The 27429-nt window shown below is 38.6% G+C and overlaps 1 protein-coding gene across 11 annotated transcripts in view; it reads left to right on the forward strand.

Annotated features, from left to right (window-relative positions):
• Positions 1-20201, forward strand: part of LOC150066273 (ATP-binding cassette sub-family D member 2-like) — a 47575-nt gene extending 27374 nt beyond the window's left edge. For 2 of the 11 annotated variants that reach the window (XR_016532851.1, XM_090319740.1), the window contains one exon: positions 19890-20201. Coding sequence is in view for 6 of the 11 variants with exons in the window: in XM_090319740.1 (XP_090175866.1) it covers positions 19890-19896 (7 nt within the window). In the remaining 5 variants the exon portion in view is untranslated. Of the gene's footprint in view, positions 1-1415; positions 2167-10671; positions 10857-15119; positions 15695-19682; positions 19756-19889 lie in introns of those variants that run through there. The other 9 variants (XR_016532847.1, XM_090319734.1, XR_016532852.1 and 6 more) reach the window with 6 other exon arrangements.
• Positions 20202-27429: the final 7228 nt, after the last annotated feature.

The raw sequence follows: 27429 nt of genomic DNA on the forward strand, positions 1-27429 counted from the left end.
GGTGTCTACTAACAGGAGGTCACAAAGTGCAGCCTTCCTCTGTACTACAGAGGTGCTCTTTCATTCACCACAGGACGTCCACCACTGTGTAATTCTACCTCAGTTCTCCTTTGCTCATTACTCTTGGCAGAAATGGCTCAGGAGAGGATGTGTTTATTTTTTTTAATTATCTGTAAGTAAGTTGTACCAAGAGGTTTTTGTTCCAACATGTAAATTGATGAGTACGATGAATCTTGATCATCACTCCTTCCATCATGCTTTTTCATCTCTATGAATTCCACCCACAGCTCAAGTGATCTGGTTCCATGTTTCACATATGTACATTGAATGTTATGACTATATTCTCCCACTCTTCTTATCATTTGTCTACACCCCTAACCCTTGATCTCTTCCCCAATACCTCAAGTTCTACTATCCTCCTATTTATTTAGTCAGTCATGAAGCTTGAACTCAGGGCCTGGGCCCTGTCCCTGAGCTTTTCTGCTCAAGGTTAACATTCTACTACTTTGAGCCATGGCTCCACTTCTGGTCTTCTGGTGATTAATTGGAAATAAGAGTCTCATAGACTTTCCTGCCTGGTCTGGCTTCAAAATTAGAGGCATGATCCACCAGCACCCAACTCATTTATTTTCTTTATATTGTATGTCAGTTGGTCAAAGTAGTTACACCACTTGAATTCTCTACTGCGTATACCATACTTTAGTTAATATACATTAATGTATGTATGCATATGACCCTGTATATGTTTACATATAAATTTATACATTATACCTAACTTCCACATACGAGAGAGAAAACACATACTTTTTGTTTCTCTGGGCCTGACCTTACTTAACATAAATTTTTCCAAGTCTGTTCATTTCTCTTCCTGATGGATGAGTGTACATATATCCCATTGTATACATATATCACATTTTTTGATATACTCATCCATTCAGGAGAGAAATTCTACCTGCTCAGATTCCAAGTCCAACAAGATCTGAAATGGATTCAGATGTTTCAGAATTGTGGATGAAGATATGAGACATAAATTTCCATCCATTTGTATCACACATGGAATCTGAGAGGTAGAAAGTGGGGATGGTATTATAATTTTGAACTAAATTAATTAAATTGATCAGCTTTCATTTGTTTGCTGGCAACTCAATCCAGGGCCTCATGCATACTGAGCCCTCGATCTTATTTGGCACCTATAGCAGGGACACATTTTTAAAAGGGAAGAGAAAGGAAAAGACAGGACAGCATAGCAAAGAAACTCAGCATTATGTATCAGGGAGGTTATTATACCTCTATTTTAACTGACTAATTGTGCTAATTGGTAGAAGATTCCATGGAAGTTAAATGATGTCATGATCTTTCTCACTGAACTGCCTACATCTCCTGTGGTCTCTCACATGATCATGAACTAAATGCAGTGAAAGCCCGAAAGGAAGCCATGAACCAGGGGCTCACACCTGTAATCCTAACTGCCCAGGAGATCTAAGGATCACTGTTTGAAGCCTGCCTGGGAAGAAAAATCAGAGAGATTCTTATCTCCAATTAACCAGCACAAAACTAGAAGTGGAGGTGTGACTTACATGGTTGAGAAAACCAGCCTTGACCAGAAAAAGCCAAATGAGAGTGTGAGGCCCTGAGTTCAAGAACTGGAGTGTGTGGCACTCAGCAGGTCTCTGGCTTTTGAACCTTTTGATTCTTAATGAATCTCTGAATGCCAAAACACATACAGTCTCTTGAGAAAAAAAAGCCATTTCCTGGTGGATTATGGATCTGACTGCTCTTATAAAGGAAGAATGCGATATGGCTTCATCCCAGCCTTCTCAAGATCATTTCAACCAACAGGTCACAGTGACATGGGTTCAACACCCTTGGGCTGTGAGAGTAAGCATTGCATTGGAACACTTTGCCCATGACGAGTCACCGTTGAACAAATCCTTATTTTATTTTATTTTTAAATTATCCTTTAGTAGCTGTACAAAGGTTTCCATTCAGCATGTCAGTTTGTGAACATAATGCATCTTGATCACCCCTTTCATCCTTCTCCCCCATCTCTCCCACCCTCTCCTCTCAAGTTACCTGGCTCCACATCCACATGTGTACATTGCTTATTATGACAGCGTTCACTCACCCTTCCTCTCTGTTTGCCTATCTCCTTTCTCCTTGCTCTTCCCAGCCCCCGACAACATATGGTCCAGTTTCCTGGAATTCATTCTATTTGTTAAATACTAAGTTTGTCAGAGGTCACTCAGAGAGACAAAGGTTGCATGGTTTCTCTCCTGTGTGGAAGTTGAATCTAAATTATAAACATATATGTAAATACTTTCTGGGTCAGATGAAACGCATATACACACAACCATGTCAACCAAAGTATGATGTATTTGGGGAAAGATTCCAATGATGTGACCTCCTTAATCAAATATTTATACACTAGAAGTTGGAGAAGACATCTATGTGCTAGGCAGTATAAGCAGCATCCTACCAAGTCTGTTTTAACTGTGCAGTAAATGGCTGATGAGCAACTGAGTAAGTGAATGGACATCTTCACAAATTTGTTTCTCTTTACAAATCTGTCAATTATGCTAATTATGAACAATCTATTTATACTGCTGCTCACTAAATATGTTGCATAATCCTCTTTTTGCTAGGATGAATATGTCCCTTGTTCTCTTTCATTTTTATTTTTTGTGATAGTATTGGGGCTTGAAATCAAGTCCTGGGTCTGTCCCTTAGCTTTTTTTCTACTGAAGGCTGGCATTTTACCATTTGAGCCACAAAACTACTTCTTTTTCTTTGACCAGTCCTGGGGCTTGAACTCAGGGCCTGGGCACTGTCCTTGGGCTTTCTCAAGGCTAGTGTTCTATTCTTGAGCTACAGCACCACTTGTGGCTTTTTCTGTGTATGTGATATCAAGGAATCCAAACCCAGGGCTTTGTGCATACTAGGGGAGCACTCTACCACACTCTTTTTTGATGGTTAATTGGAGATAAGAGTCTTAGGGACTTTTCTGCCCAGGATAGCTTTAAAGTATAATCCTCAGGTCTCAGAGTCCTGGGTAGCAAGGATTATAGGTATGAGCCATTGGTGCCCAGTTTAAAAGAAATTATTTTGGCCATGAAGAACCCTCAGCATTTTGGCTGTAGCTGGTTGACTTCTACTGCTTGCTTTCTAGCTATTAGATTCAGAGGTAAACTTTGTATAAATTCCTCTGGACAGTTGGTTGTTTGAACTATAAATCATATACCTGCATGCAGTAATTAGAGTAGTTCAGCTTTTAATAAATCTCTATATTTTGGGGCTGGGAGTTTGGCCTAGTGGCAGAGTGCTTGCCTAGCATGCATGAAGATCTGGGTTCGATTCCTCAGTAGCCTTGAGAAAGCCCAAGGACAATGTTCAGGCCCCTGAATTCAAGACCCAGGACTGCCAAAAAATATTTTTTTTAATTTCTATATTTTGGTATTAGAGAATCTATAAATGTAAGTATGATTTTCTAGTTTCTTGGAGAAATGTTCAAGATACTTTTTCATATTTAGCTCTTCTATGAGATAATTTATTTAAAAAGTGAAAAGATTGTTTCTTTATGTAACCATTTCCCTAATTTTATGAGTCAATTGTCAGGGTAAGACAAATGGAAATGTGGATTTTAGGTCAAAGATAGGGAAATTTATATAGTAATCTAATGTCATCTAGTCTGTCTTTAAAGTTAACTCTCATTGAAATTTGCATTCCTAATGACTTGACAATATATTGACTGTCCTACTAATAGAATTTAATTATTTGGAAAGAAAACATGGTCTCTCCTCTTCATAGAGGTTCCTACTAAAGACATAATTTCCACAATAGTAAATATCTCCTTTCAGTTGTGTGTTTCTTTTTACTACATATTTAAGAACAGTAGAAATGACAGTGTTAAGCATTTATGACTCACATCTTGTTCTTGCTATGCATGAGAAAGTCTGATGACATGATGGGTCCCAACCTGGGCCATTAATGAATTATTAATAGACAGTGTTTATAGCTGTACATCTCTAGCTTCTTACTGCTATAGCAACACAGCAGTTTCAGTGGTATAGTATGCTTAAATTTAACACATTTTTGCCTCAGAGCTAAACTTGCATGACCATCTTATCAGTATTGTTCCCGATTAAATTTTAAGTTGTAAAAAGATTCACTTTTTTCTACATGGATCTTTCCAGTTCCATCTTTACCAGTACATTTAATTTGGCCTCAATTTAGGAATAATTTATCATTGTAGGTAACCATTCCAAAGAGTACAATTGCAAAGGCAAAGTTTACCTGTTTTGATTGTCTTCTGACTTTTTTTTGAATATAGAATGGAAAAGCATAAACGTTAACATCCAAGCTACAGAAACAAGATCTCGTCTTTTTAAAAATCTATTTGTATTTTTTTATTGGGTTGATGGTTCTGTGTCATTTTCTTTACATATGGTGTATTCACGTGTGTATCTTTGGGAGGGTGAGGGGAGGGCATAGAACTTGAGGGAAAAAGGGTGGAAAAGTGCAGCAGTGTAACTCACCGGACACTAGTGAGAATGAACCATACAACTAGTTCATGGAGATGGGAGGGAACAGATGACGCCATATGAAAAAAATTGCGCTCATGCAAAAAGAAATAAAGTTGGTTTCTGCTAGTGAACTGAGAAGACAACTAATTTTTTTTCATGTTTTTGAGCTGTGTAACAATATTTGGATACTCCTAACATTCTTATTATGTAATGGATAAAATGGTGTTACTATTAACATTAGTATAAACATAGGTTTGTACTGCCTGGAAATGTGTTCTATAGTTCTAATCGGAAAAATAAGTTTATCCATGTTCACTTGCTTGTAAAAAAAAAAGTTAAACACCTAAACAAAAAATGAAATGAAAAAAAATAATTTTCTTAGTCAAGACATTTTATGAGGAAAATTTCTATTTCTGTTCATCAAAGAAAACAGGATGATTTCCAAACACCTAAAGAAATGAGACATAGTAATCAGTTTCTCCTTTAGCACAAGTCCAGTGTCTTGCTACTCTGGATTCCTACCACAGAAAGTCTTGGTAACCCCATTGGTGGTGATGGCTTCAGGCCCCAGAGCAGCTCCATGAGCTAAACTTTACTCCAGTTGCCAGAGGAAATGCTTCTCAGTGCGCTTTTGTGTACCTGAGCACTGAACAGAATGGCCTCTTCAAATTTCACAGAGCTAGGTATTTATTAATTGTTGATCACATTGAGTATAATAAATAATTCACAATGAAATATAAGCCAGCTCAGTTTCCTGGGCCTATAGACACATGAAGAAATGCTCAACATTTCTGGTCATAAAAGAAATGCAAATCAAAACAACTCTAAGATTCCACCTCACTCCAGTTAGAATGGCCAGGATCAGGAAAACGAATCATAACAGATGCTGGAGGGCATGTGGCCAGGAGGGATCACTACTACACTGTTGGTGGGAGTGCAAACTCGTTCAACCACTATGGAAAGCAGTGTGGCAGTGCCTCAAAAGGCTAAACATAGAACTCCCCTATGACCCAGCAATTCCACTACTTGGCATTTACCCAACCACCCAGAAACAAGGACATACTAAACCCACTAGCACAACAATGTTCATTGCAGCACTATTCACCATAGCAAAGATATGGAACCAACCTAGATGTCCCTCAGTTGATGAGTGGATCAACAAGTTGTAGTATTTGCACACAATGGAATTCTATGCTGCTGTCAGAAAGAATGACATCGCCCCATTTGTTAGGAAATGGAAAGACTTAGAACAAATCATATTAAGTGAAGTAAGCCAGACTCAAAGGAACTTAGGCTCAATGGTTTCCCTCATTCGTCATAATCAGTAGAAACCTTGGGCTCTACTAGCAGAGATTTGCAATAGAGCAAAATCTTGATACATAAGGACATGTAATGTGAAACTAATTGAAAGGACCTCCAGGATAGTGAAACAAAAGCCATATAACGAATGATTGTTGTCCTTAATGTACTATGTTGTCTCTCATCTCCTTTGCTGTCCCTTGGTTATCTCATATTGGTATAGTATCTCACTTTGTTATCTGATATATTGAATTTATTTGTATTTGGATATTTGAAATTTGATAGGGAAGGGGGGAAAACCAAGATGGGTGGGGGGTGTGGGGGGGGGAAACGGGTACCAAGACATGTGAAAGGGTATCAATGTATGTGAATTAATGCACCTTCTATCTGGCAAATATCATGTAACCCTTTTACTAATTACAATAAAAAAAGAAATGCAAAAAAAATAAAGAATATTATTCTATAGTATCGTATATCACCATGCTGGCTTTTATAGTATAAAAAGCTGTTAATCTCGTCTTCCTTCTACCCTATGAATAAAATCATATAAAAGCGAAAAAAAAGAACCTTTCCTTCTTTTCTATAGTTTTTGCTAATTACTCATCTCAAAAAAGCCATTGTGGCATTTTAATATTCAAACAAGAAAATACATTGTTGCTGGTATAATGTGTAATTGTAAATGTAGTGAACTAAGAAAATTAAAAAGAAAAGCAAGAGAAAATGTTATTTATTCAAGAAATAATATAGAACATATTGCTGTATGGTTTACTAAAAACACTGACATTTGAGATATTCTTCTATAGCACTTCTAAAATTCTATATTTTTCGTTTAGGATTACAATTCTGTAAACAATTTGGAAAGTGTTTTCAAGTACAGCACATCTATAATTTTTATACTCATAGTTTGTCAGTTTTCTAAATATGTACCATTAAGAACATTGTCTCGGGCCGGGAGTTTGGCCTAGTGGTTAAAGTGCTTGCCTAGCATGCATGAAGACCCGGGTTCGATTCCTCGGTACCACATACATAGAAAAAAGCCAGAAGTGGTGCTGAGGCTCTAGTGGTAGAGCTCTAGCCTTGATAAAATCCAAGGACAGTGCTCAGGCCCTGAGCTCAAGCCCAGGACTGGCAAAAAAAAAAAAGAAAAAAAGAACATTGTCTCTCTCTCTCTCTCTCTCTCTCTCTCTCTCTCTCTCTCTCTCTCTCTCTCTCTCTTACAGTTTTTACTATTTGGTCATCTCAATATCTTCCTCATGGCATTATAATATTCAAACAAGACTATTTCCATTGCTCCTATAGCTTAGTACATTAAGAAAATATGCCTAACTATACAATAAATGTACCAACTTATTACATTAAATGATTAAAATCATGTATATAGTACTGTCATGTATAGGTTTTTTGAAAAATAGATAATATCATGGTATGAAGTCAAGATATTACTACATTATAAACCATTCCAATAATTAATTAATATCAGTGTCATCCAATATTAATATGAAGCAAGGTCATTACTCCCAGCTTCCTTTGTAAAGGATTCACCTTTTATAATAACCCTGACCTGGGCCTGTTCCCTGGAACCCATAAAGTCTTAAGCCCTGCCTTGATATGGACACCTCCCAGCAGCCTCTGCTCTATCTGACCTGCGGTTAAACCCCCTTTCCTGACCAGTCCATTAAATTTGCGCTCAACAAGCATAAAGGGGATCCAAGTAGGGAAAGAGGAAATAAAACTATCCCTCTTTGCAGATGACATGATTCTGTATTTAAAGAATCCTATAGACTCTACTCCCAAGCTCCTTGAGCTGATTCAGAGCTTTGGAAGAGTAGCAGGCTATAAAATCAACCCTCAAAAATCAACTGCCTTCCTTTATGCCAACAGTGAGAGGAACGAGGCAATAATCAGGAAAGAAACTCCTTTCACAATAGCCTCAAAGAAAATAAAGTACCTAGGAATTAGCTTAACTAAGAATGTAAAGGACCTTTTTGACGAAAACTTTAAAACCCTAAAAAAGGAAATTAAAGCAGAACTAAGGAAATGGAAAAACCTCCCATGCTCCTGGATTGGAAGAATCAATATTGTGAAAATGACAATCTTGCCAAGAGCTATCTACAAATTCAATGCAATACCCATCAACATCCCAATGTCATTCTTTAAAGAAATAGAAGAGGCAATCCAAAATTTCATATGGAATAATAAAAGACCCCGTATAGCAAAAACACTTCTTAGCAGAAAGAACAGCGCTGGAGGAATTTCAATACCAAACTTTAGACTCTATTACAGAGCTATAATTCCCAAAACAGCTTGGTACTGGCACAGGAACAGGCCTGAAGACCAATGGAATAGAACTGAGGACCCAGATATTAAACCACAGACCTATGGCCACCTAATCTTTGACAAGGGAGCCAAAAAAAGTAAAATGGAAGAAAGACAGCCTCTTCAACAAGTTGTGCTGTCAGAACTGGTTAAGCACCTGCAGAAAACTAAAGCTGGATCCTTCTTTCTCACCTTGCACTAGAATTAACTCCAAATGGATCAAAGACCTGGAGGTAAAAGCTGACACACTGAAAACTCTACAGGAAGGAATAGGCGATACACTAGGCCTCCTTGGGACAGGTCGAAACTTTCTTAATAAGGACCAAGAATCACAACAAATCAGAGAAAGGCTGGATAAGTGGGACTGCATTAAAATGCAGAGCTTTTGTATGGCAAAGGACATAGCTAGTAAACTAATCAGGAAGCCTACAGAGTGGGAGAAGATCTTCACCAACCAAACAACGGACAAAGGCCTAATATCTAAAATATATCAACAACTCAAAAAATTGAATCACTCCAAAACTAACCTCCAAAGTAACAACCATCCCATTAAAAAATGGGCCAAAGACTTAAAGAGAGTCTTCTCTGAAGAAGAAACAAAAATGGCCTATAGACACATGGAGAAATGCTCAACATCTCTGGTCATAAAAGAAATGCAAATCAAAACAACTCTAAGATTCTCCTCACTCCAGCTAGAATAGCCAGGATCAGGAAAACGAATGATAACAGATGCTGGAGGGCATGTGGCCAGGAGGGATCACTACTACACTGTTGGTGGGAGTGCAAACTCGTTCAACCACTATGGAAAGCAGTGTGGCAGTGCCTCAAAAGGCTAAACATAGAACTCCCCTATGACCCAGCAATTCCACTACTTGGCATTTACCCAACCACCCGGAAACAAGGACATACAAAACCCACTAGCACAGCAATGTTCATTGCAGCACTATTCACCATAGCAAAGATATGGAACCAACCTAGATGTCCCTCAGTTGATGAGTGGATCAACAAGTTGTGGTATTTGTACACAATGGAATTCTATGCTGCTGTCAGAAAGAATGACATCGCCCCATTTGTTAGGAAATGGAAAGACTTAGAACAAATCATATTAAGTGAAGTAAGCCAGACTCAAAGGAACTTAGGCTCAATGGTTTCCCTCATTCGTCATAATCAGTAGAAACCTTGGGCTCTACTAGCAGAGATTTGCAATAGAGCAAAATCTTGATACATAAGGACATATAATGTGAAGCTAATTGAAAGGACCTCCAGGATAGTGAAACAAAAGCCACATAATGAATGATTGTTGTCCTTAATGTACTATGTTGTCTCTCATCTCCTTTGCTGTCCCTTGGTTATCTCATATTGGTATAGTATCTCATTTGTTATCTGATATATTGAATTTATTTGTATTTGGATATTTGAAATTTGATAGGGAAGGGGGGAAAACCAAGACGGGTGGGGGGTGTGGGGGGGGAGGGAAACGGGTACCAAGACATGTGAAAGGGTATCAATGTATGTGAATTATGCACCTTCTATCTGGCAAATATCATGTAACCCTTTTACTAATTACAATAAAAAAAAGGAAAAAAATAAATTTGCGCTCAAGTCTGGAGCACCAGACTTGAGCGCAAAGAAGCTCAGAAACAGCACTCAGGCTCTGAATTCAAGCCCCAGTACTGGCACACACACTCATAAAAACAAAACACAAAACAAAGAAACAAAACAAAACCAAAACATGTTTTCCTAATTCAAATATAGAAGTTAGAAAGTGTATGAAATGGAAGGCAATGAGCAGTGTAAGTCAGAGAGGCTATAGCATTTTCCTAGATGACTTCCTGGGACACATTCTTATCCAATGGCTCTTTATTTCTGTTTTTGCTATTCCTTTCTGTTTCTTCTTCTTCTTCTTCTTCTTCTTCTTCTTCTTCTTCTTCTTCTTCTTCTTCTTCTTCTTCTTTTTCTTTCTTCTTGTTATTATTATTATTTTATCTGTCTTAGGGCTTGAACATAGGAGCTAGGCTCTGTCCCTAAGGTATATTTACTCAAGGCAAGTACTCTACCACTTGAGCCACAGCTCCAGTGGCTTTTTGTTGGTTAATGAGGATAAGAGTTTCACAGATTTTCCCACCAAGGGTCCTCAGACCTCAGCCTCCTAAAGGGCTAGAATTACGGGCATGAGTTACTGACACCTAGCTCATTTGAGTTTTGTATCTATAAGTGTTCTCTGTCAACAAATGTTATTGAAATTCTTCTGTGGATTGTTGCTCTCAGATATACAGATGTGTTTCTCCTAAAGAAAAATAGACTACATTCATTTGCCATAATATTTTTCAACCTGCCTAGACAAATTAGGTGAGAAAAATAATTAGGTGATAAAATGCAAAATTTGAAATACTATGACATTTACTTAATGTCATTATGTCTCTGCGTTCTAAGAATTTTCCTTAATAGATTATTTAATTTATATAATTTGTGTATACATGCATAATCTACATAATTATGTAATCACTGCAAAGTAAATATTACCTTCACATTACAGATGATGAAATGCAAGCTCAAAGAAGTCAAGAATCTTGCCCCAAGAACAGAGAGCTAATGAGTGCAGACCTCTGTGGAGTTCAAATATGATTCCAATTTTGTTCAGGGAATAAGGAAACAGCATCATATGGCAAATATCATGTAACCCTTTTACTAATTACAATAAAAAATAAAATGAGAAAAAAACATATTACTAAAAAGGAAAGTATACATTAATATTATACAACTTAAGTCACAAAGTAAAATTCTTCACATTTTAGTAATTTTCTGAATAGTACTTAAGTAGCATAAATAAACATACCATCTTATTATGCTACAAAAGTCAGAGATGACTTCAAGAAATTATTCTAGTCAATCTTTTGCTAAGGAAGCTCAGCCTTTTTTTTATTCATTTGGTCACTGGTACAAAGGTTAGAACAAAGTGAAATGCAATCATATGACACACTTTTTTCGAATGGCACAGAAGGAACAAAATAAATCTCTTCAGAACACCTGTCTTACAAAAAGAAACATAAAGGTAAGAGCTAATATATTTACAGATCATCTTGTTGTTGCCAAATTTAAAAAGATATTTGTTAATTAAGGGTGTACAAAAATATTTGTCTTTAAAAGTGATAAAAATGAGAAAATGACTGTATTTTTATGATGATCTCAGAAATAATAAATACATGGGAAATGGACAAAGGGTCTTTCCCACATAGAGTTAAAATGCAACACCAAGTACTTGCTTTTCTTTGGAACAAAGCGTTTCACCCAGCCCATCAAATTTTAAGAATTTCTTATTCAGAAATACACAAATACACCAAATATACTGAATTCTGGCGTAAATATCAAAATGCTTAAGGGGGAAAACTATATATAGAAGGTACTTAACAAAATTATAAATACCAAAATTCCTAAACTTGAACTTACAAAGACAATAACTTTTGTTCACAGTATTTAACACTCTCTTTTGTTTCTGTACTGTAATATACATTGTAGAATATGTAAAAAGAATTCTTAATCTTATAAAATTATTACAAAGAAAAAAAAAGAAAGAAAATAAATAAGAGAAGGCTACAGGCATGTGAGCAACAATATAGAATGGGTACTAACCAGAAAAAGATCAACAGGTCAAGGACTCTATTCTTTATTCTGACTAAATCCTTGGTATTTTCAATTCTGCTTTATCTAGTAGTCTGTAAGGAGATGAACTTTACTTTTCCCTGAGAAAAATTGTTAAGAACATTACATTGCCTCTGGGTAAAAAAAAAAGAAAGAAGAAAGGAAACCAACTATGAAACCAAATTACATAATGCTATTCCTGGAAGAGACAGAGCAAAAAAAATATATGTACACACATACACACACACACACACACACACACACAGATATTGTTTTTGATTTGACTGTCCTGACTTTAACTTAAGGCCTAAGCACTGCCCTTGGGCTTTCTCAAGTTTAGAGCTTTACCACTTGAGCCACAGCACCACTTCTAGCTTTTTCTTTTTTTCTTTTCTTTTTTTTTTCTTTTTTTGCCAGTCTTAGGGCTTGAATTCAGGGCCTGAGCACTGTCCTTGGGCTTTCCTCAAGGCTAGTGCTCTACCACTGGAACCACAACACCACTTCTGGCTTTTCTATATATGTGGTACCAAGGAATCGAAACCCAGGTCTTTGTGCATGCTAGGCAAGCATTCTACCACTAGGCCAAACTCCCAGCTCCACAAGTACATTTTTAAACACACATTTTCAGAAGAAAATGTAATGAGATTATCATTTCTTCAAAGGCAGTAAAAATGTATGTATATATATATGGGCTGGGAGTTTGGCCTAGTGATTAAAGTGCTTGCCTAGCATTCATGAAGACCTGGGTTCGATTCCTCGGTACCACATACATAGAAAAAAGCCAGAGGTGGTGCTGAGGTTCAAGTGGCAGAGCTCTAGCTTTGACAAAGTCCAAGGACAGTGCTCAGGCCCTGAGCTCAAGCCCAGGACTGGCAAAAAAAAAGTATGTATATATGTATGCAATGTATAAATACATATGTATGTATTATGTATATATATATATGTGGCACCTTATTATATTTGTTTTTCAAAGGCAGATGCCCCATTGTAAAAAAAAATTAGGGATTTCTAGTCTGTAGAGGTTAGGGAATTTGTCTTATAGTTAGGGAAAAATCACATAATTTCATCATTTTTCTTTTAAGTAAAAAGTTTTTCCTGAGAATTAAATTGTAGGAACAATCTGTTCTGAGTTCGGTTACAATAAGCCTCATAAATATTCAATTCTGCATGTAAATCTATGTTTGGTGTTTAGTTTTGTGAGTACATTTCTGTTCAGAAAAAGGAAATATTTGTGGTCAAGAAGAACTCTCTGGTTTTGCTGCTTTGACAAAGATTCTGGATACTGAATAGAGCATATCAAAGAATCATGAAATAAGGCTTGCAATTTCATAAAATCGAGGGAGAGAACTGTCAGGGAACTGGAAAAATATTTGCCTTAATATTGTTAGAATCACAGTCATGAAAGGAACCTGGGTGTTTTATTTAACTTTCTGTTAATCTCACATGGAAATCATCTTTCACAAAAAAATCCTGCTGTTTGTTCAATTCCCAAGTCAAAAAAAGAATTTTTGACATCTGCAAGAATTGATCAGGACAGAGCACATGTTTGAAGGACATTTGGCTTTACTATGAAAGTATTTCTTCTATGTTTTATATACATTTCTGTCCCTAAAAGGGTTTAAGGCTTCTACACCATGGCCTCTGTAATAATAAATAAAAAGTAACCTCTGGTTACTACTATTTTACCCAAATTCTCTCCGCTAAGATCTAGGTTTGTTCACTTTTGTCTTTCTCACATAAGCCACGGTAGCCATTTTATCCAATCTCCAATTACTCTATGAACTCTGGCAGATTTTTTTTTTTTGGTGGGTCATGGGGCTTGAAATTCTGGGCCTGGGTGCTGATCCTGAGCTCTTCAGTTCAAGGCTGGAGCTCTATCACTTCAGTCACTGCTCCACTTCCAGTTTTCTGGTGGTTAATTGGAGATAAGAGTCTCACTTTATTACCTGGGCTGGCTACTTTTTGCCCTGCTACTCTGGCAGGTTTTTTAATCCAGTTTTTAGTACCAACAAGCATTTATTCATTGGATTTTCTCAGGGAAAGATAAAACAATAAGGGTTAACATGCATTAAAAATAATTAGAACACTGAAAAGAAAGTAAGTGCTGTGATATAGCAAAATCCATCATGAAATAAAGCGCTCTGGGGCCAGGGTTACTTACTTAAAGCTAAAGGGCTCTAGTCTTCAGAAAAGAGAAATAAATAGGGAGGTAAACCAGCAAACAGACACACAGTTCCCCAAACTCTCTCCCCTTAAATTCAGAATTTCATCTGGGTGCCTGTGACTCACACCTGTAATCCTTGCTGCTCAAGAGGCTGGGATCTGAGGATTGCAGTTAGAAGCCACCTTGGGTAGGAAAGTCCATGAGACTTAACTCAAATTAATCACCAAAAAAACAAAAGAAGCTTGGGGATAGTGCCCAGGTCCTGAGTTTAAGCCCTAGGACCAGCAAATATATACATACATACGTATGTACATACAATTATTTCTCTTAAAATGTTCATTCCTAGTAGTAAAAACGAAATTATTTTCATCTGACTCCTATCAAACATTCTTGTTTTTACACTTGTATACAAGTTCCTGAATAATTTGAATATTCCCTTTCCTGGTCCACTGACCCCAATTTCTACATGGAAGAATCTCTGATTAATTTTCTTTACCTTAGGATTAAAGCATAAGTATATTTGATCATCCAAACACATCAGTTAAGATCAGTGAGAAGTGCATCAAGAAAATGGGCTTAGCAGGCTGAGAGCAAGGGGTGGAAGGGTTTAGCTTAGTTTCTTCAGGGTTTTTGCTTAAGTCATATCAAAGTTCAAAAGATACTCCAAAGAATTAAGTGTGTGTGGACATGAGTGTGCAGGTTTTCATTGGAGGGAGATGGTGGGATGGAACTCATTATTAGGACAGATGATCTAGTCCAAAATGAGAACTAGGAAAAGGAGAGCTGAAAAAAATAGTGGTTCAAAATAATCACTTTAGGGTACCCCAAACTTTGATGCAGAACTTCTGTCCCAGATGTTTTTTCTAGGTGGCTCACTCCTTTTTTTTTGGTGGCTCACACCTGTAATCCTAGCTACTCAGGAGGCTGAGATCTGAGGATCACAGTTCAAAGCCAGAAGACATGTTTGTGAGGCATTTTTTTAAATCTCTAATTAACCACCAAAAGCCTGAAGTGGAGCTATGGCTCAAATGATAGAGAGCCAACCTTGTGCAAAACAAAACAAAACACTATGCTTTTTCTGCCAGTTTTTTACCTTTACAATTAAACAGGGCTCCCAAATGTCAGCAAGGTAAGTATTATTAAAATCATCATCTTCATCATTGTTCTCATCATTTTTCCAGCTGCAGTGGCTCAAGCCTATAACCCCAGAGTTAGGGAAGAAGAGAAAGAGAAAAAGGAAGAGAAGGAGGAGGAAGAAGAAGAGGAAAAGAAGAGAAGAACTGTCCACATAGACAGCATATATACTAAATTGGAATGCTATAGAGAGGCCCAGGACAGCATCATATATGAATTTGGCAGGCATTCCACACTTTTGTTTATAATTGTGAGAGGATTCTGAAGTAGGAAAAGAAGATATTAGGGGCTGAAGAATACAAAAATATATTGCATCTTTGAAAGAAGGTAACAAAACAACTCATTGTGTAACCGTAACCCTTCTATACATTACCACAATAAAAATTTCTTTAAAAACTCATTGAAACTTACTGAATAACTGCAGTGAGGAAATTCAGAGGTAATGAGGGAACAATCTCATCAAAATATTTCCATTGCACCAGATCAAGCTGCCATTCCAGTTCCCTTTGAAAGTACTTACTAATGATTATACTTAAAGCATTTTAGAATAAGCAAAGGAAGCTGAGAGTTTGGCCTAGAGGTAGACTGCTTGCCTAGCATGCATGAAGACCGGGGTTTGATTCCTCAGTAGCACATACATAGAAAAAAGCCAGAAGTGGAAGAGCTCTATCCTTGAGAAAGTCCGAGGACAGTTCTCAGGCCCAGGATTGGAAAAGAAAAAAGAAAAAAAGAAAAAGCATAGGGAACCAATTAATTTTAATCTGTGTTTTGATTGTGAGTGTGTGTGTGTATGTGTGTAGTACTTGTAGGGCTGGAACTCAGAGCCTGGCATTTTCTTTAAGTTGTTTTGCTCATAGCTGGCCCTCTGCCCCTTAGCCACAACTCAGTTTGGCTGTTTAAATTTTTTTAAATAAATATTGAATCTACTGAGTTTTCAGTATTTTCCAAGGCTACCTTTCTTTTGGGGGTGATGAGGAGGGCAGTCCTAGAGTTGAACTCTGGGTCTAGGAGCTGTTTCCGAGCTTCTTTTGCTCAAGCCAGCATTCTACCACTTAAGCCACAGTACCACTTCCATTTTTCTGGTGGTTATTTGGTGATAAGAGTCTCACAGATTTTTCAGGCTGGCTTCGAACTGCATTACTCAGATCTCTGCCTCCTGAGAAGATAGGGTTACAGGTGGGACCACCAGCGCTCAGTTCCATGGCTCCTTTGTTAATGCCCAGTTGTCACCTGGGCACATGGAAGCCAACACCCATTCACAGCACATCTGCCTCATTACAAATTTTTCATTGCAACTTATTTCAATTAAAGACAGAAAATAACTCAAATGGGGAGAAGAACCCCCAGGACTGGCCAGAATAAAAAGAAAAAAGAAAGAAAAGAAAAGCAAAAAGAACAAAGAAATAATGATCGTTGGATGATCTGGGATGAGGAGATTTTTAGATTAATGCACTACTTTGCTGAGAATTTAGGATGGAGTCAATCTAAGTTTATCCAATAGATATAAATTTGGGGGCTCATAGGAAAGACCTGGGACTCCAGAAAACACAACAACACTCTCCCTGACGAAGATGTCTTTGGAAATTACAGGTATGTTTTATTACTTGCCATAAAATACTCTGCGGGTGTGATTAGGAGTACTCTGTGTGACTTGGGGTAGGGGGAGGGTGTGACATCATCAAGGGGTCCTCAAGAATGAAAAGCCTCTTCTCTCAACTATGGAAAGAGGGCAATGTGACTGTACAAACATGGCCAGGAAGATGGAACACGGATGGTGTGTGTGTACGACGCCAATCTTGGGGTTTGAACTCTGGGACTGGGCGCTTTCCCTGAGCTTTGTGGCTCCAGTGCTCTACCATTTGAGCCACAGCTCAACTTCTTGCTTTATTGGTATTTAACTGGAGATATGAGTCTCATGATGAGCTTTCTTACCCTAGCTAGCTTTGAACCGTGATCCTTAGAATATAACCTCCTGAACAGCTAGGATTACAGATATATAACATGGATAGTTCTGAAGAGAGGAACAGAGAGGCGGATGGAGACAAGGAACAGAAGCAGACTCCAGAGGCTACAAAAACACGAGGAGATACATGCTCTCCCCAAAGCTCCAGGTATCAGGAACACATCACCCGTTTCTGACACATCCATTCTGGATCTGCAGGACAGAGTCCCATGCACATTTCTGGGCCCAAATCATGGTATCAGAGCCAAGATGAAAGTGTCAGGAATGGGCTTCGGGTTTGTGATTTCTGACAAAGAGAACAAAGGAGTCCAATTAGAGAATCCACTTACCAGAACTGAGCCCAAACAAACATATTTGTTGTGTTTTAAGTTAAAATACGAAAATGTCCACATGTTTATATGGTATTACATCTTATTTTACTGATTTCAATGAACCGACAGCAATGTCTCTCAAGCACGATGCGCAAAAAGAATGATAAGTGGGTGTGCAGGTATTTCTATCCCATGCTTGTTTATATTGCTTCAGGGGTGGTGTCATACGATCATATTAAAATTCTATCTTGGGGCCAGGAGTGTGGTCTAGTGGTACGGTGGTTGCCTAGAATGCACAAAGCCCTGGGTTCAATTCCTTGATATTACATACACAGAAAAAAACCTAAAGTGGTGCAATGGCTCAAGTGGCAGAGCACTAGCCTTGAGAAAACTCAAGAACAAGGCCCAGGCCCTGAGTTCATGCCCCAGGCCGGGCAAAAAAGAGAAGGGGAAAGGAAAAAAAATCTATCTTTAGGACTTTTAAAAAAAATAGGACTTTCTCTGGGTAGCATGGGAGATTGGCAGTAGGAGAAACATCTCCCTCATTGAGTTAGTTCTGGGCTCCATGATCATAATTTAGGCTGGTTTAAGGAAAAAAATGGGAACCTGTCTCAAACATAACTAGAACATGGCTCAAGTTATAGAGCATCTGCCTAGCAGGCTCAAAGTAATATGTTCAAGCCCCAATACTGTCAAAATTTTTTTAAATGAATAAACAAATAAGACTACATGTTACCTCAAAGAGACTTGAGGTGTTGAATGGAACGGGAAACTGCAGGATCTATCAGATTAATTGATGCTTCAAACTAGTTTGGGTAAGAGGGGCAGGGCTACCCAGGTGCTTTCTAGGTTTGGGTTAGCACAGGTCTTGCTGATTCTAGAGGCCCCCCTATTTACAGATGATATGATGATATAGTCAGAAACCATCCAGAAAGGAAGTCTTCCTTTCCTCATGTATATGAGCGAGATTTTTAGTGATAGATCTTGATTATTAAAACAAAGCAGCTATTGTTGTAGGGTCTGAAAGAGAAGGGGAAAATGAAGAGACATGTCCACCCCAGGCCTCCTAGAAAACACAAATCACAAACACAAGACTTTGGAATGAAAGAGGGCATTTATGGAGAAGACAATGGTGGTGGCAATGCTGCTAATAGATATTACAGGTCTGAAGAATGAAATGATTGAATTCTCGACTGCAGAGCCTAACCTTTTAAATGAATTTGGAAAAATCAATTCTAAAACCCCCAAAACAAACCAAAGAGGGGTGAAGAAAAGAAGAATTCTGAAAGGAGACAGGCTACTCGCAATATCAGTATTTGGGAGACAGAGACAAAAGGACAGAGTTTGATACTAACCAGAGAAAAGGGAGTGAAATGCTGTGTCAAAAATAAAATACAGGGTAGGCACTGGTGACTCATTCCTGTAATCCTCGCTATTCAGGTGACCGAGTGCTGAGAATTGTGAAGTCATTCTGGACAGGAAAATCTGTGAAAATGTGAGCTCCAACTAACCAGAAAAAAGGCAGAATTGGCGCTGTGGCTCAGGTGGTAGAGTGCTAGCCTGTAGCAAAAGAGTTCAGGGACAGCAAGCAGACCCCAAGTTCAAGACTCAGGCCTTGCATCAAACAAGCAAAGCATCAAAATAAAAGGGTTGAGTTTTGAGATTCAAGTGCTAGAACACTTGGTTAGCGTACAGAATGTCTGGGTTTTATTCCAAGTACTGCCAACAAACAAACAAACCAGACACAAAATACAAAACACCCACTAGAAAACATCCTCATCCTCTGTTGACAATAGTACATCAGTGGTAATGAGACTCCTCTCTTCATATCTGCCATTGCAAGGTCTTCAGAACCAGTGTTCTAATTTACCTTAAAGGGACATTGATCAAGAGTCACTATTCTCATAAACTGACATGTTGACATAAAGTTTCTCTGTACAACTACTTAAAGATAATGTTTAGTAAAAGATTAAAAAGATAGGCCACATTATCTCTCCATAAATGTCTTTGTCCCTCATTTTTATTTAAGTGAGAGAATACTTACATATTTGAGATAAAAAAAACTTTTCAAGCCCATATTTTATACCATGGGGCCATAGGATGTGATGTGCATATTTGTTAGGGGATACAGTATATTTGCAGACATTAATATTTGGGAAAAGTGTCATTTTTTCTTTTCAATTTTAATAAAATCAATTGAAAGCTTTTGATCTCTCTGGAATACTTCAACTGTATTGAAGTAACTTGTTATTCTGTGTTCAACTGTCATGGTTCTTATTGAAAAACAATGATTGGCAGTCATTTGATGCCTTCATGTCATTTCTTATTGGATGCAGACGGGGACAGCAAGATGTTTGCAAGTGACAATGAAATCAAATGCCTTGAGCAATGGAATTTGTAGGTTTTTCAAAGGGACAAAAGAAAACCCTACAAAGACGTTTAAAAAAATAACTATTAATCCATTCTTACTAATTTCTAAGACTTGAGTTAACCACTTCAATACTAGTCACACCCATTTCCAAATCTCTGAATTGATTACTTAGGAAGTAAACAGAGCAATGTCACAGTTCATTTTCAAGGAAGAAGCCAACCAGGCAACCTCAGCAAGAACTGCCATTCCTGAGTACCAGCCAGTGAATGCCAGCGTCAGGTCGGTACCATGCTACGACGGAGACTTCACTTAACACAGACCTTAAGGACCCAGGACACACTCACACAGGCTGTGGATAACTGGAAGCTCTCTGGACATCAGCTCACAATTCATGACACTATCAACCATCCCTGCTGGCTTGGGAATACACAACAACACTGTCAATTAGAGATACAAGTTCAAGCATGAGAATATGCAGCCTAAAGTGAAGAGTACCAACTTGAGAATCAGAGCAACTTGAATTTTGATCCCAGGTCCTATTCATTATGAGAACATAGCAAGCTTATGTCCCTCTGGCAGGGTCACGGTTTTTTGTTTCCTGTGAAAGATTCATAATATGTACTCGAACTTGGAGTTTTATGAGTCAGCTGGATGGTTTTTCAAGAAAATGGGACTCAAGCATATTATGCAATATATCTCCATCTCTTCATGTCATCTCCACAATAACTGTAATCTGAAAATTGTGTTCTTCACAATATAAATGGCACAAGATTCCCCGCACTTCTAAAATGTTTAATATTTAGTATCATTGAGGGCTGGGCACATGGCCTAATGGTAGGGTGCTTGCCTAGCATGCACAAAGACCCATGTTTGCTTTTTTCATACCACAAACATAGAAAAAGCTAGAAGTGGTGCTGTGTCTCAAGTGGTAGACCTTGAGACTTCAGAAAGCCCTAGGACAGTGCTCAAGCCCTGAGTTCAAGCCCCAGGACTGGCAAAAAATAAATAAAAATAAATGGAGACATTATGGTTCCTGACTGTGACATGAGCAAAGCTTAGGGAAGAGGTAGGAAGATCACAGTGTACGGTTAGCACCAAGCAAAAAGTGGAAGACCCTATTGGAAACATGAACTAAAACAAAACTGACTTGGAAGTGGGGCTCAAGTGAAATAAGCATGAGAAACAAAGTTAAAATCCTACTACATAAAAGAAAGGAAAAGAGAATAGGGAGGAAGAAAGGATGGAAAGAAAGAAGATAAGAAGGAAGGAAGAATAAAAAGTGACTCTATGTCAGGTGCTGATGGGTCATGCCTATAAACCTAGCTAGTCAGGAGGCTGAGATCTGAGGATCATGGTTCAAAGCCAGCCTGGCACGAAAGTCCCTGAGATTTATATCTCCAATTAACCACCACAAAATTGAAGTGGTGCTGTGGCTCAAGTGGTAGAGTACTAGATTTGAGCTAAAAAGCAAAGGGCAGTGCCCAGGTCCAGAGTCCAAGCCCTACAACTGACAAAAAATCAAAAAACAAAACAAACACCCCCCCCCAAAAAAAAACAGTGAATCTAAGTCTCCCAGAGACTCTCCTTTATTCTTGCTCTTGATCCTATAGGATCTTCTTCATGTTGCCTTCATGTTTTGTTTTTGTTTTGTCTGTCTGGTGAACTCTGAGCCTGAGTACTGTTGCTAAGCTCCTTCTACTCAAGGCTAGCATTCTACCACTTGAGCCACAGTATCACTTCTGGTTTTTCTGTGATAAAATGGAGATAAGAGTCTCATAGACTTTTCTGCTTGTGCTGTGTCTGAATCGAGATCCTCAAATCTCAGCCTCCTAAGTAGCTAGGATTACAGGGATAAGCCACCAATGCCCAGCTTTGCTGCCATAATCTAAAAAATCAGTTTTGGGCCAGGAATGTGGCCTAGTGGCAGAGTGCTTATCTAGCATGCATGAAGCTCTGGCTTTATTTCTTCAGTACCACATACACAGGAAAAGCCAGAAATGGTGCTGTGGCTCAAGTGGAAGAGCACGAGCCTTGAGAAATCTCGGGGACAGTGCTCAGGCCCTGTTTATGCCACAGGACTGGCAAAAAATATTTTGTTTTTTTCTTGGTAATTAGAACAAATTTTAATGCTTTATTTAATTTTTTTGTTTATAGGGTAATGAGGACTCAAACCTAGAGCCTTAAGCATACTAGGGAAGAAATCTTATTCCCAGTCGCATTCTTGAAACTATCACTCAACTCTTCTGAAAAGGCAAAGAAACTGTCCCTCTTAGTCATGAAATTGTATAGGCATATTAAACACACTCAATAGAACTGCTAGTGAAATAAAATACAATTTGAAATCAAGAATTAATTATGAATCAAGGTTTAAAAATTATGGAAGCAGAGCTGTGACTCAAGTGGTAGAGTGCTAGACTTGTGCAAAAGAAGCTCGGGGATGTGCCCAGACCGTGAGTTCAAACCCTAGAACCAGCACATGCACACAGAAAGTCAATGGCTTTTGGAAAATTGAAGGCAAACGGATTATCTGTGAAAGTCAGATATTAGTTTTATTTCCTCTTACAGAGGGATGTCACTATAGGTTGCTAGGCTGCTTCTGCATGTAAAACTTTGAAATTGCCAGGTGCCAGTGGCTCATACCTGTAATTTTAGCTACTCAGGAGGCTGAGATCTGAGGATCACAGTTCAAAGCCAGCTTGGCCAGGAAAGTCCATGAGACTCTTATCTCTAATTAACCACCAGAAAACTGGAAGTGGTGCTGTGGATTTAGTGCTAGAGCACTCACCTTGAGTTGAATAGCTGAGGGCCAGTGCCCAGGTCCAGAGTTCAAGCCCCACAACTGAAACTCACACACACACAAACACACACACACACACACACACACACACACACACACACACACAAGATATTGATTTGGAGAGAAGACCATTGAAGAATAGTCCAAAAGCTTTTTTTTCGGGTCTTTTTTTTTCCAGCATGCACAGAAGAAGAGAGGTGTGGATTCTCAATTGGGAACTAAAAAAAAAATCTTGAAAACAAAACAAAACAAAATCCTGCATTGTGGAAATTAATGTGCACAGACAGACCACATCTTTAACAAAGATTTAGAGAATCTTAATTTATGCAGAAAATGTTACATAAAATCTCTATGATATGTAGATTTTCTAAATTTTTGAATAATGTCTGCTCTGTATGATTTTTGTCATCATGGAGTTCACATTGAGATAGTAGTGAAGACTGTAAATAATAAACACATCAGTGACAGAGGCAGCCAAAACTAGTAAGGGACTGGAAATTATATATATATGTATGTATACATATATTATGTTATATATGTATTTTTCCCAGTGTGTGTGATTACATGCACCTATAACTGGCTTTTTTTGCATGTTCAGTGTGATTAAAAAGTTTACAGGCTCACTGCTATTACTACTACTCACGAAGTAATGGAGTGACTGACAATTGCAATTGCAGGTGCTATTCCTGAATTGTTTTTATTTCTGGAGTGAATAGCATTGGTAATTAAGATAAATTTATGAAGTGGATACTTCAAAGAAAGCTGGATTGGTGGGGGACAGATGTTCAAATTATGGAAGCCTGTAGCTGCAGATGTATAATGATGAAACTCAGCTAAGGGAAGAAATGGGTTCTGATCTGCACAGTTTACATAAAGAGGCTGTAAAAACAAATGAAAGGAGAACCTGAGAATTTAGAGTCTTTTGGTTTAGGCAGTTTTAGCTATTTGGGGATTAAGTAATTGCGATACATATAACTGCAAAACAAGCTCTACAATAGTTCATTTACAGCATGTTGTGAAAAATAGAGCACTAAGTATGCTTGATGAGACAGGTTAACATGTGCGATATTAAAAAGAATTGTCACTGAAGGGGTACTATAGCGGTCTAGATTCTTGCATGAAGGGATGGAATCATTCAGGCAAGGATGTGTAGTGTATTAAGACCAGAAAAATGCCCTTTCAGAGGTGAAAAGATGTCCTCTCAGAAAGAGAAATCAACAACAACCACTCCATCCATCATGCTACAGACTTTCATTAAAGGCTTAAAACGACCAGTCCCTGAAAGACAAGCCCACAAGGTGTGATTGACCTAAAAGCTGCAAAAGAGTTAGGACATGTCTTAGGATCCCTTTGATCCCCTAAGAAGGCATTGGAGACAAGAGTCCCAAAGACTTTCCTGCCTGGACTGGCTTTGAACCATGATCCTCAGATCTCAGCCTTTGAGTGCCAGTGATCAGCCAGATCAAACTATTTCTGAGGGGTAGGGAAGTCTTCAGCTGAGCTCTGACACCAGGAAAGGGTTAAGAGGTTGGAATGATGCCTCATCAGTACTCAGGAGGCCTGGAACATAGATGTCAAACAGTCAAGGCAAAACAAATGTGCAAGTTACTACTAATTGGACCCTATGATGTTTGAGGTAGAGTGGTTTGGGCCCTATGAAGCCTGAGACACGGCGACTAAGATGAATGTCTGTGATATAGTTAAATGTTCACCCTCTGCTGCCTACAACCAAATGACTGCGCCCCCAAGTCTTCAGGCAGAGGTGACCAATTCCCAACTGTGGTTCAAGGAACTCGGGTCTCTGGCTCTGACATTTGAGTAGCTAGGAGTGCAGGCCTGAGCCGCTGATGTCTGGCAGAGTGTATCATATAGGAAAGCAAAAGGCTTTCAGCACAGGTATGATGAACCATCTTAAGATTCCCTTGGTTCACGGCCCCCTCCGCCCCCACTCATCCCTATCAAAAAGAAGACAGGAGCATTGTCACAGATACTTTGAAGATGCTGGTGCTGAGAAACACTGACTCTTCACTTGGACCCCTGAATTTATTAAGAATAGAATGCAGGTGGGCTATCCTAGACTCCTCCATTCCATATGTAGGCCTTTCTCTGTGAGCCATTCTCTCCTAAAGTCACTTAAACATCTTAGAAACCAGGAAGGAAAGAACAAGAGCCAGACCACCTGCCAGGTGCCAGTGAGTTTTCTATGCCCTTGATCAATCCTGAGACAGCCATTGGGCCATCTCTACTGCCAGCCCTGGCCACCCCTGACTTCCTGCCACATGCCTGATGCCTGAAACTATTGTGTCTACACATACATTCCTACTTCTGCTCCCAATTCTTCCTACTGAACTTAGGATAAATGTTTCTACCTTGAAGATGATTGAAGATGGGCTGTCTTCCCATGGCATGCCTTGTGTCAGGTAATAAATATTCCTCTGTCTTTTACCATTTTCCTTCCTTCCTTCCTTCCTTCCTTCCTTCCTTCCTTCCTTCCTTCCTTCCTTCCTTCCTTCCTTCTCACTCTCATCTTGGGGCATGAATTCAGGGCCTGGGTACTGTTCCTGAGCTTCTTTTTTTTTAATTGTATTTTATTGTTGGGATAATATATAGAATGGTTACAGTTACATTCGTCATGTTCCTGAGCTTCTTTTGCTCAAGACTAGTGCTCTACACTGGAATCCCAGTGCAAATTCCAGCTTTTTCTGAGTAGCTTGTTTGGAAATAAGTCTCATGGCCTTTCTTGCCTGGGCTGACTTCAAATTTGGATATTCAAAGCTCACCCTCCTGAGTAGTTAGGATTATTGGCTTGAGCCACTAGTGTCTGACCCCCCCCCTCTCTCTCTTTCATTTTTCCATCCTGGGACTTGAACTCTGGGCCTAGCTGTTGTCACTGAGCTCTTTAGCTCAAGGCTAGCACTCTGCCACTGGAGCCATAGCACCACTTCCAGTTTTCTGGTGGTTAATTGGAGATAACAGTGTCACAGGCTTTTCAAGCCTGGCCTAGCTTTGAACCCTGATCCTCAGATCTCAGCCTCTTGAGTAGCTAGGATTACAGGCATGAGTGACTGGCACCTGGCTTACCATGTTTCTTTATTTGACATATACTGGTGAGTGACTGGACCTCAAATGTAAAGCCTCTAGAGTTTGAGACTAAGGCTTAAAATCTCTGATTTTAGACATTTGTACATAGATATACATATATACATAGAGCGCATACTTTAGTAACGATTTAATAATTCTTTGATCTTTTTGTCCCATTTCTTGCATTGCCATCTTCTTTTGTGTTTAACTTTTTAAATCACGGGACATTCAAATTCCCTTCTCATTTCCTTTTCTACTCATTCTATAGATACATTTGTGATCATTATAGGGATTACATTTAAAATTTCTAATTTGAATTTATAGTTCAATGCCATGCCAAAAGTATGCCTATTGTCCTCGCAAATGTACTGCAAAGGACAAAAGGATCACAGTGAAGCTAAAAAGGGTAATCAGCTACTTCTGTCCTCTTTGTAAATTTGCTGCCATCCAGGGAAGAACGGAATCTGCAAAAAGTATGCCATGTTTCTAAAATGTAACTGGCTTAGAAGGCTACGTTCACTTTGCTCACTGTGGATATGAAGAATGGATGAAGAGTCCAGTCAGAAGTTACCTGTATAGCCTTGGGCCCCATGGTCTCAGCTGCAAAACAAATTGCTTTGTGTGCTTCAAAGTGTTGTTGTACAAACTTGGTGGCTTCATATTCGTATATTGCTTAGGACAAAAACTGACCACAGCCCATTTGATCCTCATCAGTATGATTATTTGCTACTATCATTACCTTCCAGTAAGTTTGAAACCTCTTATAAACTTGAAAAATAAATGCCATAAAACTGAAATGTTCTCAGTTGACTGTTGTAAATGCGGAGGTTTTTTTTTTTTTTTTTTGGTAAAGAAGTAAGTTTCCTGTCAAGAAATTCTTGAGCACTCAGAGCACATTTTTGTACTGTATTACCAGATTTTATAAAATGTTGTATTACTAGATTTTGTCTTACTAGATATGATATTAAATTTTTTGGGAATTAAATAAAATTATTTCTGGCCTGTAGTTAGAAAATGTTTCTTCTTGGGGCTGGGAGTTTGGCCTAGTGGTAGAGTGCTTGCCTAGCATGCATGAAGACTGAGTTTGATTACTTGGTACCATATATAGACCTAAAAAAAAGCTGGAAGTGGTGCTGAGGCTCAAGTGGTAGAGTTCTATCCTTGAGAAAATCCAAGGACAATGCTTTGTTCCTGAGCTCAAGAGCTCAGGTCAGGCAAAAAAAAAAATGCTTCTTAATAAGAGCTTCAAAATAGGTCAAACAAACCAGGATCGTGGCTCATGTCTGTAATCCTAGCTACTCAGGAGGTGAGATCTGATGAACAGTTCAAAGTCCAAGTAAGACTCTTATCTCCCCCTAACCACTTGAAAACCGAAGTAGCACTGTGGCTCAACTGGTAGAGCAAAAGATGCTCAGGTACAGAAAAAGGTACAGAGCCCAGGTCCCAGGTCCCCCAAACCAATCAAATGCCAACAAATTCTTTTTACACAAAGATCTATAATCATTTATGTCTCTAAAAAATATCCAGCTAAATGATATTCAAATGTAATTGAATAAGCTCCATCTTTGAAACCACAGGTAGTTTTTATGGATTGCTTTATAGTTTCTTTTTATTTTCTTTTTTTTTTGTTCTCTTCTTTTTCAGTATTTGAGTTTCACTCAGGACTTTCAAATTGCTAGGCAGGCACTCTATGTCTTGAACCATACCTCCAGCCCTTTTGTCTGTAATTACTTTCTTGAGTTATGCCTCGGCAGCCATTACTGCCATACTGCTACATTTCTCACAAAGGTAGAATGGCAGGAATGTCCCAACATGCCGCGCTTTGAATGTATGG

Source organism: Megascapheus bottae, chromosome 2, assembly GCF_031878675.1.
Source record: "Megascapheus bottae isolate mThoBot1 chromosome 2, mThoBot2.hap1, whole genome shotgun sequence".
In the NCBI taxonomy this organism is placed as follows: Eukaryota; Metazoa; Chordata; class Mammalia; order Rodentia; family Geomyidae; genus Megascapheus; species Megascapheus bottae.